At 44.7% G+C, this 16,784-nt stretch overlaps 1 protein-coding gene across 1 annotated transcript in view; it reads right to left on the bottom strand.

The window, feature by feature from the left end:
- Nucleotides 1-14,870, bottom strand: part of LOC147696807 (retinal guanylyl cyclase 2-like) — a 408,956-nt gene extending 394,086 nt beyond the window's left edge. The window contains exon 1 of the mRNA XM_086933248.1: nt 14,126-14,870. Within this exon, the coding sequence (XP_086789374.1) occupies nt 14,126-14,870 (745 nt within the window). The remainder of the gene's footprint in view (nt 1-14,125) is intronic.
- Between the last annotated feature and the right edge of the window lie 1,914 nt (nt 14,871-16,784).

Here is a 16,784-nt window from a genome sequence, read left to right on the forward strand (position 1 = left end):
GCACTCCTGCTGTACTTATTTGTACTTGGTTTCAATAAACTTTTTTTTTGTTTCTTTTTATTGAAATATGCAAACAAACAAGGCATGAAACATGTTATACAAAGTGTCAGGTCAATTAAGGGAGGAAAAATACACTGAAAAGCAGTCGATATAAAGAAAGGGGATGGGGGGACAAGTGTTAAATGTAAAAACAATACAATAAAATGGTCAAAATGCATGGGTCAGGGGGAAGGTGGAGCATCAATGTTATCGACTGCAGGCGGTATACATCTATTCCCACGATAACTATTCCAAGGTCCCCACACTCTACACCACTTCCGGGGACGGCCCCTGGCTAGGTACACATTCTTTTCCCTGAACATACACCAATCCATGTTTTCCTTCCATAAGTCCACAGTAGGAGGCCTCTGGGACCCCCACAACTGAGCAATATCTCGCTTAGCAATCATGGCCCCCAGGGATGCCCACTGAGTCTGAGCTACATTATAATCCGTAGGTTCCCAGACGTTCAACAAGCAGTGTTTGGCCTCCGGCAGGAGAGCAACACCAGTCACTTCCTTCATGACCTCATGGACCCCACTCCAAAAAGCAGCAATCTCGCGTCATTCCCAAATAATATGAAGAAAGGTAGCAACCAGCCCACATCCTCGCTTACATAATCCCTCCTCAGAAAAGCCCATCTGGAACAAACGGGGGCCCGTGACGTAAATTCTGTGGAGGATCTTAAGTTGTACCAGTCGGAGTCGAGCTGGAATCGCGACCTCCTTGGGAGAGGAGATCGCAGATTGCCAGTCCTCGTCATCCAATTCCAGACCGTCACGGGTCCACAAATCCCGGAGATGTAGCAGGAGATCAGGCCTATTATTAATTAATTTCTTGTAAACAAGGGAGATGGTGCTGTCGGGGACATGGCCATCCAACAGCCTATCCTCAAGTGGGGACAACTCCGGAATCACCTCACCCAAAGGGAAGACCGACGTTAAAGCATGGTGAACCTGGACGTAGCGAAAGTACTCTGTGTCACCCAATTCAAACTCCGTCTTTAACATCTCAAATGATTTCACCTGGCCCTTCACCCAGAGGTCGCCCACCTTACTAATACCGATAAGGTCCCATCTATCAAACCCCTTGGTTTTCCATAACTTCCCAAGCCTGTCTGAACTGAAGAGAGGGGTCACTAAGGTTAAACGATCTTTCCACCCGAGGGAAGTATTAGCGTCCTGCCATGTACGCACCGCCATCTTTGTAGGCCCCGACAGATTCTTGACCACCGATTTTGAGTAGAGCGCCCTATAATAATTACCCCCGGGCAGTAGCCATCTGTCCATAGCGAAAGCAGGATTTAATACAGGACCATACTTACCATGGTTGATGGCACCCAATTGAGCAGCCCAGTAATAGCGTTTGATGTCAGGGAGAGCGATTCCCCCGTCATACCAGGGGAGCGTCAGTTTGGCAAGAGCAATACGAGGTCTACCGTCCCATATCAATTTCCTCTGAAGGTCTTCGCAAGCACGAAAGTAGCTAGCGGGGACAATATCAAGAGTGTTCTGGAGAGCGTACAAAACACGAGGCAAAGACATCATTTTAAATAGGGCCGCACGGCCAAGCGGCGAAAGCGGAAGTTTACGCCAACCCGCGACGTCCTGTTTCAATCTAGCCAGAGGTGGGAGAAGGTTCTGTTCATAACGGGCCATCGGATCCAACGAGATAAAGATACCGAGGTACTTAAAACCCATCAGAGTCATCTGAATAGGGCAGGTATGTGGGAGAAGAGGGACATCACCAGAGAGAACGTATAAGTAGGATTTCGCCCAATTGATAATCAAACCAGAATTCCTACCAAAGGAGGCCAAGACATCGCACAGAACCATCAATGACTTCTGGGGTGAGGTCAGATACAGTAGTATATCATCAGCTTAGATCGAGATGCGATCCTCGAATTCAGGAGACCATTGGGTTCCCATCGGATCCACGCAGCAAGGGGTTCTAGGGCTAGGGCAAACAATAACGGAGACAAGGGACAGCCCTAATGAGTTCCTCTTCCAAGACTAAACTGAGTAGAAACATGACCATTTACTACAATTTGCGCAAAGGGGTCTTCGCAGAGAAGCCGCACCCAGCCAATAAAACCAGGTCCAAACCCTAATTTAGCCAACACGGCCCATAAGTATGGCCATTCCACGGTATCGAAAGCCATTGTGGCATCTAATAACGCCAAGACGGCCGGCTCACGCAACGTCGCAGCTCTCGCGAGAACGCCGTGTAGGCGCCTGAGATTCAGAGCAGTATTTCTATGCGGAATGAAACCGGATTGATCCGGGTGTATCAATTCACTGATAACGGTGATCAAGCGGTTAGCCAGCAATTTTGCAAGGATCTTAGGTTCAGCGTTCAAAAGAGAAATCGGCTTGTACAATGTACACCTGTCTCTCGGCTTCCCTTCCTTATGGATCACCACAATGGTCGCGAGACGTTGATCGCTGGGTAGAGAACCGCACTCCCGAGACTCCAAAAACATATCTCTTACATAGGGCGCTATCTTGTCAGGCCGCAATTTGTAAAGTTCGATAGGCAGGCTGTTAGGACCCATAGCCTTTCCCGAAAGCAAGGAGCGAATCGCAATAGCCACCTCGTCTGCAGTTATTGGAGCATCCATATGTTCCCTATCCAAATCAGAAAGACGCGGTAAAGCAATATCATGCAACAATAAATGTGAATCTTCCTCTGGCCTATCCGACACAGAGGCATATACTGACTGAAAGTGATCTGCAAAACACTAAACGATCTCCTCAGGGTCAGTAACCCGGCAACCACTCGCTGTCTCAATCACGGACACCGCATGACTAGCCCTATCCTTCTTATCCAGCCACGCTATCAATTTGCCAGCTTTATCTCCTACATCATAAAGCAGTCCCAGCTGTTTTCTACTCATTGCCTTAGCTGCGTCAGTAACCAGCATCCTATACTCCAACTGCTTGAGCCGCAAAACATGCGTCCTAGCACGCGTAACTTCCCGTTCCAGGCCGAGCTCAAGATCCGCTATCTCCGCCTCAATCTTAACCACCTCCTCGTCTCTCCGTTTCTTAACACCTGCGATTAATGACAGGGCCTGGCCCCTGAGAACAGTTTTGAAAGCCTCCCAAAGGGACACTGCCGACAAAACCGAACCCTCATGCTCAAGAAAATAGTGATTGAGAGATTTCACCAGATCCGCACGAGTTTTAGGGTTCCGGCGGTACCATGAGTTGATCGGGGCTACCCGACCCTCCGTCCCAGGACTGGACCCCATACAGAGCCATAGTGGAGAGTGATCAGAGATCGCCCGAGCGAGATGCTTGTCCTCAGTAACAGAAAGCGCCTGTGCAGCCGGGACCAAAACATAATCAATTCTAGAAAGGCTACCATGTGCGCCCGAGTGAAAGGTATACTGCCGCTGAACAGGATGCAACAACCTCCAACAATCTACCAAGCCCAGAGCATCAATGAAATCATGAAGCCAGTTCTGCGCCCCCTTAAGATCTCTAGGTGGGTGCCGATCCGCCATACCGGAAGCAACAGCATCAAAATCACCACCCAATAGCAATGACCCCTCGGGGAGAGCGAGGACCACCCGCCCCAAGTCCGCGAAAGTAGTAGACTGTAGGCCAGGCGGGGCATAAACGGAAACCAGGGAAAGAGTTCGACCCTTCCACCTACCCGTCAGAGCGACATAGCGCCCCCTGTCATCTAGGACCGTTGCATCGATCTCCAATGGGAGGAAGTCTTAATCAGAATACCAACCCCCCTTGAGCCTGAGGAAAACCCGGCATGGGCGACCAGACGATACCCCTTCCTATTCATGGCATGACAAGTATTATCTATCAAGTGAGTCTCCTGAAGAAGGACTACATCTGGGGAAAGACGTTTCAACAATTGCAGCACTACCCCGCGTTTAATCCTATCCCCCAACCCATTCACATTCCAACTCATCAATTTCAGCCCCCTACTCCCCATCCGAAAGTGAAAGTTCCAAACCCAACGAGAATCCAGCACTTCGATCGGAAAGTCTAACAATACATTGCCGTGCAGGAAAACAAACACACACCCCAACAAGAACCCCCCACCCCCCCCACCAACAACCCATTACAAACCCCCCCACCCTGCACCCCTGCGTAAGACTAAAAAGCCACCCCAACTTGCAGTGTGCCTGTCGCCCCCACATCAACTAAGCTACAAAAAAGTACGTCAGAGGAGGAAAGTGACCCACCAATAGCCCCGCTTCCCCCCCGGATGTCACAACCATTCATATTACAATAGTAGCGAACCACATTTCGAGGCAAACTGGAGGACCCCAGAAGCCAGGCAAAGGTGTCTATTCCTGTTCCATCGGTCCGCCTTCTGCCCCTCCGGATTGTTCCTCTGGTGCAGGATGGTTCAGTATAGTGTCAAGCCAGTCGGCCACTGCATCAGGCCGATCGAAAAAATGAGTGCGCTCAGTGTGTTCGATTCTCAACTTGGCCGGAAAAAGCATAGCGTACTTTAGGCCCATATCACGCAGTCTCCTCTTTACCCCCAGGAAACCAAGTCTCTGCCTTTGAACAGATTGGGTAAAGTCCGGGTAGAAGTTGATTGTAGTGTTCTCGAACTTAGTAGGTCCACTCACCCGCGAAGCCTGCAGGATCTCTGCAGCGTCTCTGTCGCGAAAGTTGAAAATCCTTGCGATCATAGGCCGCGGTGGGGCACCCACCTTTGGCTTACCACCCGGCACTCTATGGGCCCGCTCGACCATGAAAAATGTACTTAGTCCCTTGGGTGCAAGATGGTTAACAACCAAGTTTTCGACGAAGAGGTCAGTTGTGGAGTCTTCCGCCTGCTCCGGGACACCGATAATACGAACGTTGTTCCGCCGAGCCCTCCCTTCAAAATCCTCCAGACTACGAACGAAGAGATCATTGGAGGCCCTCAGATTGCGGACCTCCGTCTGCAGGTCAGCAACATTGCTCGTCAAACTAGAGTTCTTAATGTCCAACAACTTGACTTTCTCGTTAGTTTTTGTCAGGTCCGTACGGATCAGATTAACATCGATCACCACAGTGTCGAGTTTATGGGCGAGGGTCTCCATTTGTTGCCCAAGGGAGGACTTGATCCCATCTATGGCGGCCATAACATCTTGTAGGGTCGGTTCGGTTGCCGAAGTCGGAACATCTCTAGTGTCCTCTAGCAATCTGCCTGGTCCGATAGGAGATCCCTTAGTTTGGGCATAACAGTCCATATTGTTGGTCTGGGTATAGCCACCCCGCCTGGTTGTCTTGAGCTTCTGCTTTTCACCCTCTGGTTTCCCCGCCATTGCGGAGTACAGACCGACGTGATGCAGATAGACTAGGTAGGAAGATGGCGGTCCAGGACCTCGGGAACGTGGCCCAGCGTCACGCAGGAGGGCACACACCAGGTATCAAAGCAAGAGTCTCAAAGCGGTGAGGAGGTACACTCGGATGTAGCAGAGAATAGCCGACCTCGGCACTAAGGGGCCGCTTGCCGTCGAATCTCCCTCAGGGAAAGGCCAAATCGAAAGTGAAAGTCAACCAGACCGGTTGACCCCACCACCTCAGGCCGATGTTGTTCAACTGCAGCTCGGGCACTGTGCCAACTCAACAGCCCTTGTTGTAAATATTTTTGTCCACCCTAAGCGTGGAAGGGTATTCTCAGATGTGAGACCCTTGCTCATTGCACCATCAGGATTCAAGCAAACCGGGCCGAAGACGGCTGTAATGCCAGAAACCGGTCCCCGGGAGCTTGTTTCCTTCCCAGTGTAAGAATTGGCTTTTGTAGTTTGGTTTGCCCTGTTCCCATCATGCACTGGGACAGGAACAGACTAATTTGCATACAGCCAGGTTCTGAAACTGGGATGGTGCAGTGAGCTAAAAAACGGTGTTGGATCCAGCCCTGATCTCTTGACTGGGTGAGAGCTTTCTGCTTAATTCAGAGACTCTGTCCCTCACCACCCCTTGTTGTAAATATTTTTGTCCACCCTAAGCGTGGAAGGGTATTCTCAGATGTGAGACCCTTGCTCATTGCACCATCAGGATTCAAGCAAACCGGGCCGAAGACGGCTGTAATGCCAGAAACCGGTCCCCGGGAGCTTGTTTCCTTCCCAGTGTAAGAATTGGCTTTTGTAGTTTGGTTTGCCCTGTTCCCATCATGCACTGGGACAGGAACAGACTAATTTGCATACAGCCAGGTTCTGAAACTGGGATGGTGCAGTGAGCTAAAAAACGGTGTTGGATCCAGCCCTGATCTCTTGACTGGGTGAGAGCTTTCTGCTTAATTCAGAGACTCTGTCCCTCACCACCCCTTGTTGTAAATATTTTTGTCCACCCTAAGCGTGGAAGGGTATTCTCAGATGTGAGACCCTTGCTCATTGCACCATCAGGATTCAAGCAAACCGGGCCGAAGACGGCTGTAATGCCAGAAACCGGTCCCCGGGAGCTTGTTTCCTTCCCAGTGTAAGAATTGGCTTTTGTAGTTTGGTTTGCCCTGTTCCCATCATGCACTGGGACAGGAACAGACTAATTTGCATACAGCCAGGTTCTGAAACTGGGATGGTGCAGTGAGCTAAAAAACGGTGTTGGATCCAGCCCTGATCTCTTGACTGGGTGAGAGCTTTCTGCTTAATTCAGAGACTCTGTCCCTCACCACCCCTTGTTGTAAATATTTTTGTCCACCCTAAGCGTGGAAGGGTATTCTCAGATGTGAGACCCTTGCTCATTGCACCATCAGGATTCAAGCAAACCGGGCCGAAGACGGCTGTAATGCCAGAAACCGGTCCCCGGGAGCTTGTTTCCTTCCCAGTGTAAGAATTGGCTTTTGTAGTTTGGTTTGCCCTGTTCCCATCATGCACTGGGACAGGAACAGACTAATTTGCATACAGCCAGGTTCTGAAACTGGGATGGTGCAGTGAGCTAAAAAACGGTGTTGGATCCAGCCCTGATCTCTTGACTGGGTGAGAGCTTTCTGCTTAATTCAGAGACTCTGTCCCTCACCACCCCTTGTTGTAAATATTTTTGTCCACCCTAAGCGTGGAAGGGTATTCTCAGATGTGAGACCCTTGCTCATTGCACCATCAGGATTCAAGCAAACCGGGCCGAAGACGGCTGTAATGCCAGAAACCGGTCCCCGGGAGCTTGTTTCCTTCCCAGTGTAAGAATTGGCTTTTGTAGTTTGGTTTGCCCTGTTCCCATCATGCACTGGGACAGGAACAGACTAATTTGCATACAGCCAGGTTCTGAAACTGGGATGGTGCAGTGAGCTAAAAAACGGTGTTGGATCCAGCCCTGATCTCTTGACTGGGTGAGAGCTTTCTGCTTAATTCAGAGACTCTGTCCCTCACCACCCCTTGTTGTAAATATTTTTGTCCACCCTAAGCGTGGAAGGGTATTCTCAGATGTGAGACCCTTGCTCATTGCACCATCAGGATTCAAGCAAACCGGGCCGAAGACGGCTGTAATGCCAGAAACCGGTCCCCGGGAGCTTGTTTCCTTCCCAGTGTAAGAATTGGCTTTTGTAGTTTGGTTTGCCCTGTTCCCATCATGCACTGGGACAGGAACAGACTAATTTGCATACAGCCAGGTTCTGAAACTGGGATGGTGCAGTGAGCTAAAAACGGTGTTGGATCCAGCCCTGATCTCTTGACTGGGTGAGAGCTTTCTGCTTAATTCAGAGACTCTGTCCCTCACCACCCCTTGTTGTAAATAACTCAACAGCCGGGCATCACGGAGGCGTAGGCCGCAATCTTCAGAGCACCACAACTCCGGTCTCCGGGGTCCGATTCGGAATCTGAAAGCAGATCTCGCCTCACCCGTGGTTCATCTTCACAGATATGTCAATGAAGGACAGGATAAACGACAGGATAGATGTGGGAGGCTACGAGGGTCTCGGGAGCCCTGTGCTCACGCGGCCATCTTAGTCGCGCGCGAAGCTCCTCCTCGGTTTCAATAAACTTGAACTTAAAAACACTGTGGGTTATCCGACCCACAAGTCTTGAATGGGATTCAAGGTAAATGTCTTTCACTGATTCACTGGCTCCCTTCCTACCTACCCAACTGACACTGGTTTATTCTAATGTGCACCTCCATGGTCGAGCAATTACTAATTGCATGTGAAGTTCAGAAGGGTTCTATCATGTTTACTATTATCTTCGACCTCTAGATGGAGCTGTTTGGAGTTCTTTTTACAGATAACGTCACAATTCATTGATACACTTATGCCACACAATTGGACTTGAAGATGTCCCTGCCCCAGGCAATCAATGCCTCAAAGATGTCAAACCCTACTTGAAGTTTAACTCATCCAATTCAAAATTCCTGCTGTTCATCAAGAATAACAAGGAACAACTATTCCAAAACTGGCTCAACACCAACAAACCTTTATAGATTCTGACACCAACTTGCACCCAATGCCAAGTCTCTAAAATTCACCCTAGACACTGACCATGCCCATAAGGAATACCTCACCAAGAAAACTAGAATTATCCGATACCACCTCTCTGTACTAAGAAAGTGATGTAATTCGTTTGAGACATCAACTTTAAATCTACTGTTAGAGCACTCATATTTTCAGATCTGTACAGTGTTAATTCTTGTCCACTGGCCTACCAGACTTTACACTATCCTTCCTTAAGGTTGAGAGTAGAAAAATATGTCCACATCATCCCCATCCTGAACTCCACTGGCTGCAATTGTCAGCCTGTAAATCGTCAAAAAAACAGCTGCATCACCCACAAAGTCACCACAGCCACTACATGTGCCTATGTGGCTGACAGGCCCATGGTCTGCATTGGTTTTGGCACATTTAGAGACTTTACATCCTCAGCATGGAGATGAAGAAGAAAACATGAAAAAAAGAAAAGCAAGGCAACAGCCTTCTCTTCTAGAATAATATCTACATATCCATCAGGACAGCCCTAACCTGGCTCCAATTTTGTAAACAGCTGAGGACATACCTCTTTGAAGAACACTACATCATGGCAGAGCAACAGTCCACATTTGCTCTTAGAAACCAACTACCCCTCCAATCACACATTGACTGTGCCTTTGCCTTGGGCAGCATCTGCTGCCTTTTGGCTGGGGTCATTCTACACAGAATATTACATTCAAACATGCAAGAAAGGGAAAGACCTAACCTTTAAAAAACATATTCCAGCTTAGCAAACACCTCCTTTGACTACTTAGCTGCCAAATGTTTGTTAAAATAGCGAACCCCATCATAAAGTTTAATATAATGTCAAACATTCACGAACACCTCGGAGATTTCAAATCCTAGAACCACTGGACCTCATTGTATCAGCCAGCTAGTGGTACATATAAAAGGTTATCAAACCTGAATAAAACATGACTTAGAAATAATACAAACATACACAAATAAGACACAGCCTTTCTCTGAACTATCACATTCTACATGATAAGGATTATAAGTATGGTGATCATGAGCTTGATGAAAAGAAAGACCTTGCTGGCTGTTTCTGATCATAATAGAATGTAAAGCACTGGGCCATATAATATGGTCACTTACATCCAACCACAGTTCTATTCATATAATTTTAAAGTTAAAGAAACAAGGCAAGGTCAAATTAAGGACAAAAATGTTACCTCTATGGAAAGCGTTAAAAAGATACATTTTAGGGACAAACAAAAAAATCCCTTAATAAATTATGTTTTTTTAATGTTAAACTAACCGGAGTCCAAAGGTCTAGGAATCTCTGAGTAGAATGAAAAACGAAATGAAACTAGTATTGCAATTAAACTATTAATTACCCTGGTTATTTTAAATAAATTGAATCTATGCGGAGGAAATTGGCTCCTTCTACAATGTATGCACCAGCTGTGTTTGGGAATGAGGAATGGGGAAGTATCTTATTATGCTCTGATTGAATAATTCAATACAGGAATAAAGGAGGTCCTACATCAGACCTCAGGTCAGTGATGGACCCTAATTTACACCCTGAACTCACCAGAATCCAAATATGCAAATATTCACCCAAAGGAAGCTCATGTTACCCCAAACAGAATTCAGACGACTTTGATGTCATCATTGTCTTCTTTCAGCTGACTGCCACTCACAACCAGAAGGCCAGGAGAAGGGAACAGATTCATGACTCATCATGGCTTGGTCAATTTATAGTGAATGAATGGAGTTAGCACACACCTAATCTAAACAATGATACAAAGAATCATATAGAACGCTCGTATGCGTGCCAGCCAGCCAGAGGATGCCTGCCTCTCAAAGAACCAATATGCAAGTGACTATTCACTTGAACGCTGGATGCACAGCATAAAATACTTTTTTTCACATAATCCATAATGGATTATGTGAACAATTTTTTGTTTCACACTGTGCATCCAGCATTCAAGTGAACAGTCACTTGCATATCTGGTCAATTTATAGAACACAGCAGGTATTGTTTGAATTAGGGTACTCATAATCTGAACTTTGTGGAGCTGATTAACAAAAGCATTTATGAGTATGGGAAGTAGTACTACAGGGGTACATTTTTACATAATACTGCATACCTATGTGAAAAAGCCCAGAAAATTCCAACTCCCTATTATTAAAATTGAAAAATAGGCACAGGTTTTCAATTTGTACAAACTGCATGTAAATAGGACTCTATGTGAGTAGCTTTGCTATTGTCATGCTACAGGAACCATGAGCAAAATGCAGTTTTCATGAAGGGGTATATATTTATTTTCTCTACCAAATAACGAGAATTCATGAACTATTTTATTTTTGAATGTGCTATATCTGAAATGCTGAGATTAATACAATCATCATATCACCCCTAATGTCCATGCCCATACAAATCTCCCTAGTAAATGAGTAGTATTTTCTTCATATTAACCCCTATTCACCACCATACAATAAACACAATTTTTTAAAACAAATCTAGGTAAATGAAAAATGATGTTCTTTAATAGTAGAGGAGTATGACATCATGTAGGAAAAATATAGAACACATTCAGGTGTATGACTGAACAGAAATAGGATGGAGATTACAAGTCTCTGTGGGGCTAGGTTCTATAACAACTTGTGAGGCCATTGTTCTCCCAAATGACATTCATGAAACTTGGATGCAAATAATTTATTTTAGAGCCTAATGGCACAGTCACATTGGTTAACAACATATGATTTGATGGCTACTTTACAGAGGGTTTTGAGAGGCTCACCCCTTGAAGGAACATAGTGACATATAATGCATTTTACTATACATTCAGTCAACAGCCTTTGGCCAGAACCATACAGCATTTGAAGACAATATTGAGGGTTATCCCTGAAAGAATGTTAATTCAAATATTTGTGAAAATTAGTTTTTCAATGTATGTTACCAAGAGTTTGAAAGGATTGGAAGATCATTTGAGGTTTGCATTCTGAAAGAATTTGAGAATGATTCGTTTTTTGAAAGCACATTTAGCTGGTCAAATAATCTTTTCGAAGGGTTTGAGTGTATCCCCCAAATATTGTAGGTAATTAGTACACAAAAGTGCCAGCTCCACACAGTGTACCCAAATAATCATAACTAGTGCACTCACAGTGACAAGCAACAATTGTGCCACAACCCAAAAGGAGTAGATTTAGCAGTGTAAAGTCCATTTAGGAGGCAATTTACCTGTGGCTTCTACTGTAGAGGATAACTGTAAAATTTGGGAAGGAAATAATACTGATAACACATGATTAAAATAAAAAATGGGGGTGTCCCTCTTTGATTCAAAATGTCAAGTGGAGATGTACTGGATCGAAAAAAAATGTTTTCTCCTTTTGCTGTTTTTTTTTCTGTATCAACCGACTCATGTGTTTCTGTATAAATAAATAAAAAAATAAAAAAAATTAAATTAAATTAAATACATCTTATATTGCGCTACTAAGCCCGAAGGCATCAAGGCGCCTTCTTTGAAACTATAAATTGGTTTTCCAGCACACTAAAATATGGTTGCAGCATTTTCTTTTTTCAAAGACCTCCCTTGCGTCACTTTATCAGTAAATAGTATGATATTGTAGGGGTCATTTGGACTATGATGCCATATTCAGAGATCCTTGTTGGGTTGGCAGGGATCATTTTGGAAAAACTGCTACTAACAGCACATATGAAGCTTTTTCTTTTCTTCTGTATTGTCAGACTTCTGCAATAATCTGGCAGCCAGCCTGTATTTCAATGTACTTGAGAAACTATACTTCAAAGCATAAGGTTATATTATACTACAAAACTTCAATAGCAATGGAATTGAGGGAGTTTTAAAGGGGCTAGAAGGTCGTACAGTGGGGGTAATCATTGCCTCGAAGTGTTAAGTGGCATAGGCAGGTGTACATGAGGTCCTGGTGTGGTGCTTTTAAGGAATATTTAGATGTTGGGTGTAATATTCTTTGCTTGGTTACATTACTGTAGATTGTGGGGGTGAATGGGGTGGTATGAGGATGCTACACATATTGAGGTTACTGTGGGGTGTGTGCTGCTGAACCTAGACATCTCATGTTATGTAAATCGTGATATCAGGAGGATTGTGTGGTCTGGTTAATTTCTTAGTGAGGGGTTGTGGAGTTGCATTGGTGTTTAGTGAGATTAACTTTTTCTATGCGGTGGTGGGGTTTGAAAGTGAGCAGCACAGTGAGACGCGGAGTATTGAAAATTGAAAGAAGTGATAGGCAGACGCTTGTGAGGCTTGTGAGGTATATTTGGTGGGCCGCAAATAGAAATCGGCTGGGTTTGAATGGGAGTTATGATGTTATATATTCTTGGTGCATGTTAGATTGTTATGGTGCTTTGTGGCTCAGGCTGTGTATCATGCATGTGTAGTGTATGGTGTGTGCATTGGATGAGGTAGTTGATACCAACATTAATGTGACTGTGTGGTGTGATAGCTGGGGCCCCCAGCATGGGGTAAACTGAACGGTGTGATCTAAGGGTTTGTTGTTTCCTTTGGAGTTTATGGTTAGGTGTGGTATGAGGCAATATATTATAATTTAACATTAACATTACATTAAAAATTCCCAGTAACTAAATATAGAAGGAAATTGTGTTAAATAGGGCTTGTAAAAGTGTAACAATTCCTCCATGCTTCCTTTCGATCATTTCCCTGTTACAAGGACGTTGACAGTTACATACCCCTACATGCATCAATGTAAGGTTTTGCAATTCCTTATTTGCGAAAATTAGGGAATCACAAATAAGGAATCGCAAAACGGGATGCATGATTAAAATCGCATAAAATTTGCGATTCGGTAAAAATCGCAATTTTTACCGAATCGCAAATATTATGCGAATTCCAATTTGCGATTTCGCAATTCCCATTGATTCCTATGGGCCAAAAGGCTCATAGGAATCAATGGGAATTGCGAATTTGCAAATTAGAATTCGCAAAATTTTAATGCATTCCATGGGTGCAGGGGGCCCCTGCACCCCTGAAATGTATTTTGAAGTGCATGTTACACACACACATGTCCTAAGGACATGTGTGTCTGTAACATGACAGTGTGTGAAAATGCAATTTTGAGCATTTTAACACATTTTCGCAAATTACCACGAAGTTCAACCTCGTGGTAATTTGCACCCCCTAATTGCGAATTCGCGATTTTAAAAGTAATCATGCATTACTTTTAAGGAATCGCAAATTTGCGATTCCTTAAAAGCAATTGCATTTTTTGAATTCGCTAAATATAGCGATTTTTCCTAAAATGTTTGATGCATACCAAAAAGATATTTAGGAATCGCAAACGGCCGATTTTACCGAATCGCACCGTTTGCGACTCCTAAATACCTTGATGCATGTGGCTAATAGTCCTTTGTTGGTCATTGGGGAGCAGTAAAGGCACTGATTTGTCCAAATTTGTAACAAATGTTTGATCCACATATTTGTACTGGTATTTTTTGTAGCCAAAGCTGGATTTTCTAGCTATAAGCGTAGATATTTAGATTGTATGAATTGAAAGTAAAATATGTATGTGTTCTGAGAAAAAGAATATAAAACAATGTAAGAACATACATATATAATCAACATCTTAACTGCAAAGAGCCATGTTGTCCAATCTCTGATAAGAACAACATGCAACCAACCATCGAGAACACGACTTCCAAAAGGCAAATGAGTGGATAACTTACCTCTTAGATTGATTGTTTCTTTAATATTTTGCAATGCACTTGTGATGCCCTCATCTCCATTACCTATAGTCGTTACAATGCCGATGGGCAATCCTTCATTCCTGATGGCACTTGCAAGTCTGCTTGCTGTGTCCACCCATATATCCTCATTGGAAGAAATGATGCCTAAATGCGCCCACCTGAAATACTTCATGAAACTGAATAAAACTTTGGTTGGTGTGGGCAAGGTCCTGGCAAAGGTTGGAAAACTGTCCTTGTTGTCCAGTTCATAGTTGATGCACGTCCAAGAAAACACTGCTTTATTCCAGTTCTTCCCTAATAGAGTGGCAGCTTCACAATACCCAGGGTTTAAAGGACCGACAAATGCAGAAGACATTTTCTCATAGTCAGAAAATCCAACAAGTGCTTTGGAAGTTTCACAGTTCTCCTGTAGAATGGTGTAGGTCATCCTAAATCCAAGCTCTAGAGAGGGGTCCACATTTATTCTATCCACTGCCAATTTAGCAGCTACCTCTGGCAACGCTTTGGAGAACAAAAGGTCACAGTCCCAAGGTCCCAATATTCCCACTGTAAAGTTTGCACAGTGTACATGACATGGAAACATTAATCTTCCCAGGAGTAACCACCACAAAAGGACTGAGAACGAAAACGTCCTATAAGACCTCTGAACGCTTAATATGTAAGTGCCAGGATGTGCTGATAACTTCACCAAAAAGTCTCCAATTCTTAGAAGGAGAAAAATCATTGTCTTATTGCTTTTTGTGAATGGTGCAGAATCTTTTAGGAGCCCATAAATCCACAATCCAATGTTTTCCTGCAATAGAGAAAATAAAAATTATTTAGACATACAAAATCAAGCAAGATTCAAAGGAGCACCAGCAAACTATAACTCGCCCTCCAATGCTCTGTTAATTGAGGTGAATTAGTGAGGTGATGTGTGATGTCAGCAGCATTGTCACTGATGATGCTATTTGCTATGTTATCTGTGGAGAAATGTGTGATGTTATGCACAGCATTTTGGTGTGGTGTGATTTATGGTTGGCTCCACTAACCATAACTACTCAACTTCTGTGTCCTTTGGCTTGTTTCATAACCATTATGTGACATTATCGATATTTTTGTAATGACTACATTAAGGATACACATTCTTGGCCTTTTTGATTCCAGTACCCAACAAATTATCAGACCAGCAGTAATTTTGTCCCGACTTGACGACTGTAACATCTTTTACTTTGGCACTAATGAGTCAGTCGTTACAAGACTCCAGCTTGCCCTAAATGCAGCAGCCAGACTAATTTTTGCCCTCCCCAAATGTTAGTAAACTACGGAATACGGCCGAACAGAGGTAAGTAAACAAATCAATAAATAAAATGAATTTTGTTGCGCGCGCTGCTTCACATTTGGCACTGCAGCGCACTCAATTCGTTTTATTTATTTATTTGTTTGTTAACTTACCTCTGTTCGGCCGTATGCCGTAGTCTCCTTTACAAACTGCATTGGCTTCCAGTGGAGAAGGGCATCTACTTCAAGACCTTGTGTATGGCTCATAAGATCTTATACTCCCAAAGGGCTCCCATTCTGTCCAATCCCCTCTCTTGCTACAGACCCTCCCGTACCCTACGTTCAGCTGATCTTAACTTGGCACTGTCCCGCGAGTCCGGGAGGCCGCTCATTTTGTGCCAAAGCTCCTGTTCTTTGGAATGCACTTCCTCTTTCCATCAGAACCACTGAAAACTGTCTGCACTTCAGGACATCGTTGAAGACATGGCTTTTTTCTGCCTAAATTGACTGTCTCTTCTCTCTGTGAGCCTGATAGCGTCAGTTCTCTATTTCCGAGGTCCAGCGCTAGGAAGCCCCATTTTTGGGGCAGCTATGAGCTCTATAAAACCACATAACCAGGGGCGGACTGGCCGTAGCGGGCACCGGGCATTTCCCCGGTGGGCCGCCAGGGTGGGGCCGGTTTTGGGCCCCTGGGGTCCGTTTTTGTTACAGGGCCGCTTTTGCACATTGCTGCAATATCGGCCTCTGTAACAAAATCGGCCGAAAACGGCCCTGGCAAATAAGTCGGCAGCACCCCCAATAGCCCGGGTGGCCGGCAGAGCCAGGGCCGGTTTTGGTTCCCAGTCCAGCCCTGCACATAACATGACATAACATCAGTAGCGGCTCCTGGTGGGAGTGCTACGGGCAGTGAGGCGGGGCAGGGGAGGAGCAGGGTGGGGGATAGTAAACTACGGAATACGGACTAACGGCGGTAAGTAAACAAATAAATAAATAAAAGGAATTTTGCTGTGCGCACTGCTTCGCGTTTGGCAATGCAGCACACGCAATGAAATTCGTTTTGCATTTTTGCAATAAAAAATCCCTAACTTTAAATATACATATTTTATCTTATTTGGGAATTCTCCAACATTCCCAGTCCGATGCTCAGAAATCTGTATAATGCGCAAGTTTCAAGGTGTGCTAATGGGTATATTTTTTGGCAGTTTCTGTGTGATCCTACTCCAATTCTGCACATAGTGAATGGAGTCTCTGTGCATATGTATGTTTTGTTCTTTCTTTTTTTCTACATAGGGATGGCATTTGTCTCCATAGAGAAAGCTCTATCCCTACACATCCACCAAATCTTGGAGTGATTCCTCTGTCTTCCTATCATGGAATG

The sequence above is a fragment of the Lissotriton vulgaris genome, chromosome 8 (genome assembly GCF_964263255.1).
Source record: "Lissotriton vulgaris chromosome 8, aLisVul1.2, whole genome shotgun sequence".
Classification (NCBI taxonomy): domain Eukaryota; kingdom Metazoa; phylum Chordata; class Amphibia; order Caudata; family Salamandridae; genus Lissotriton; species Lissotriton vulgaris.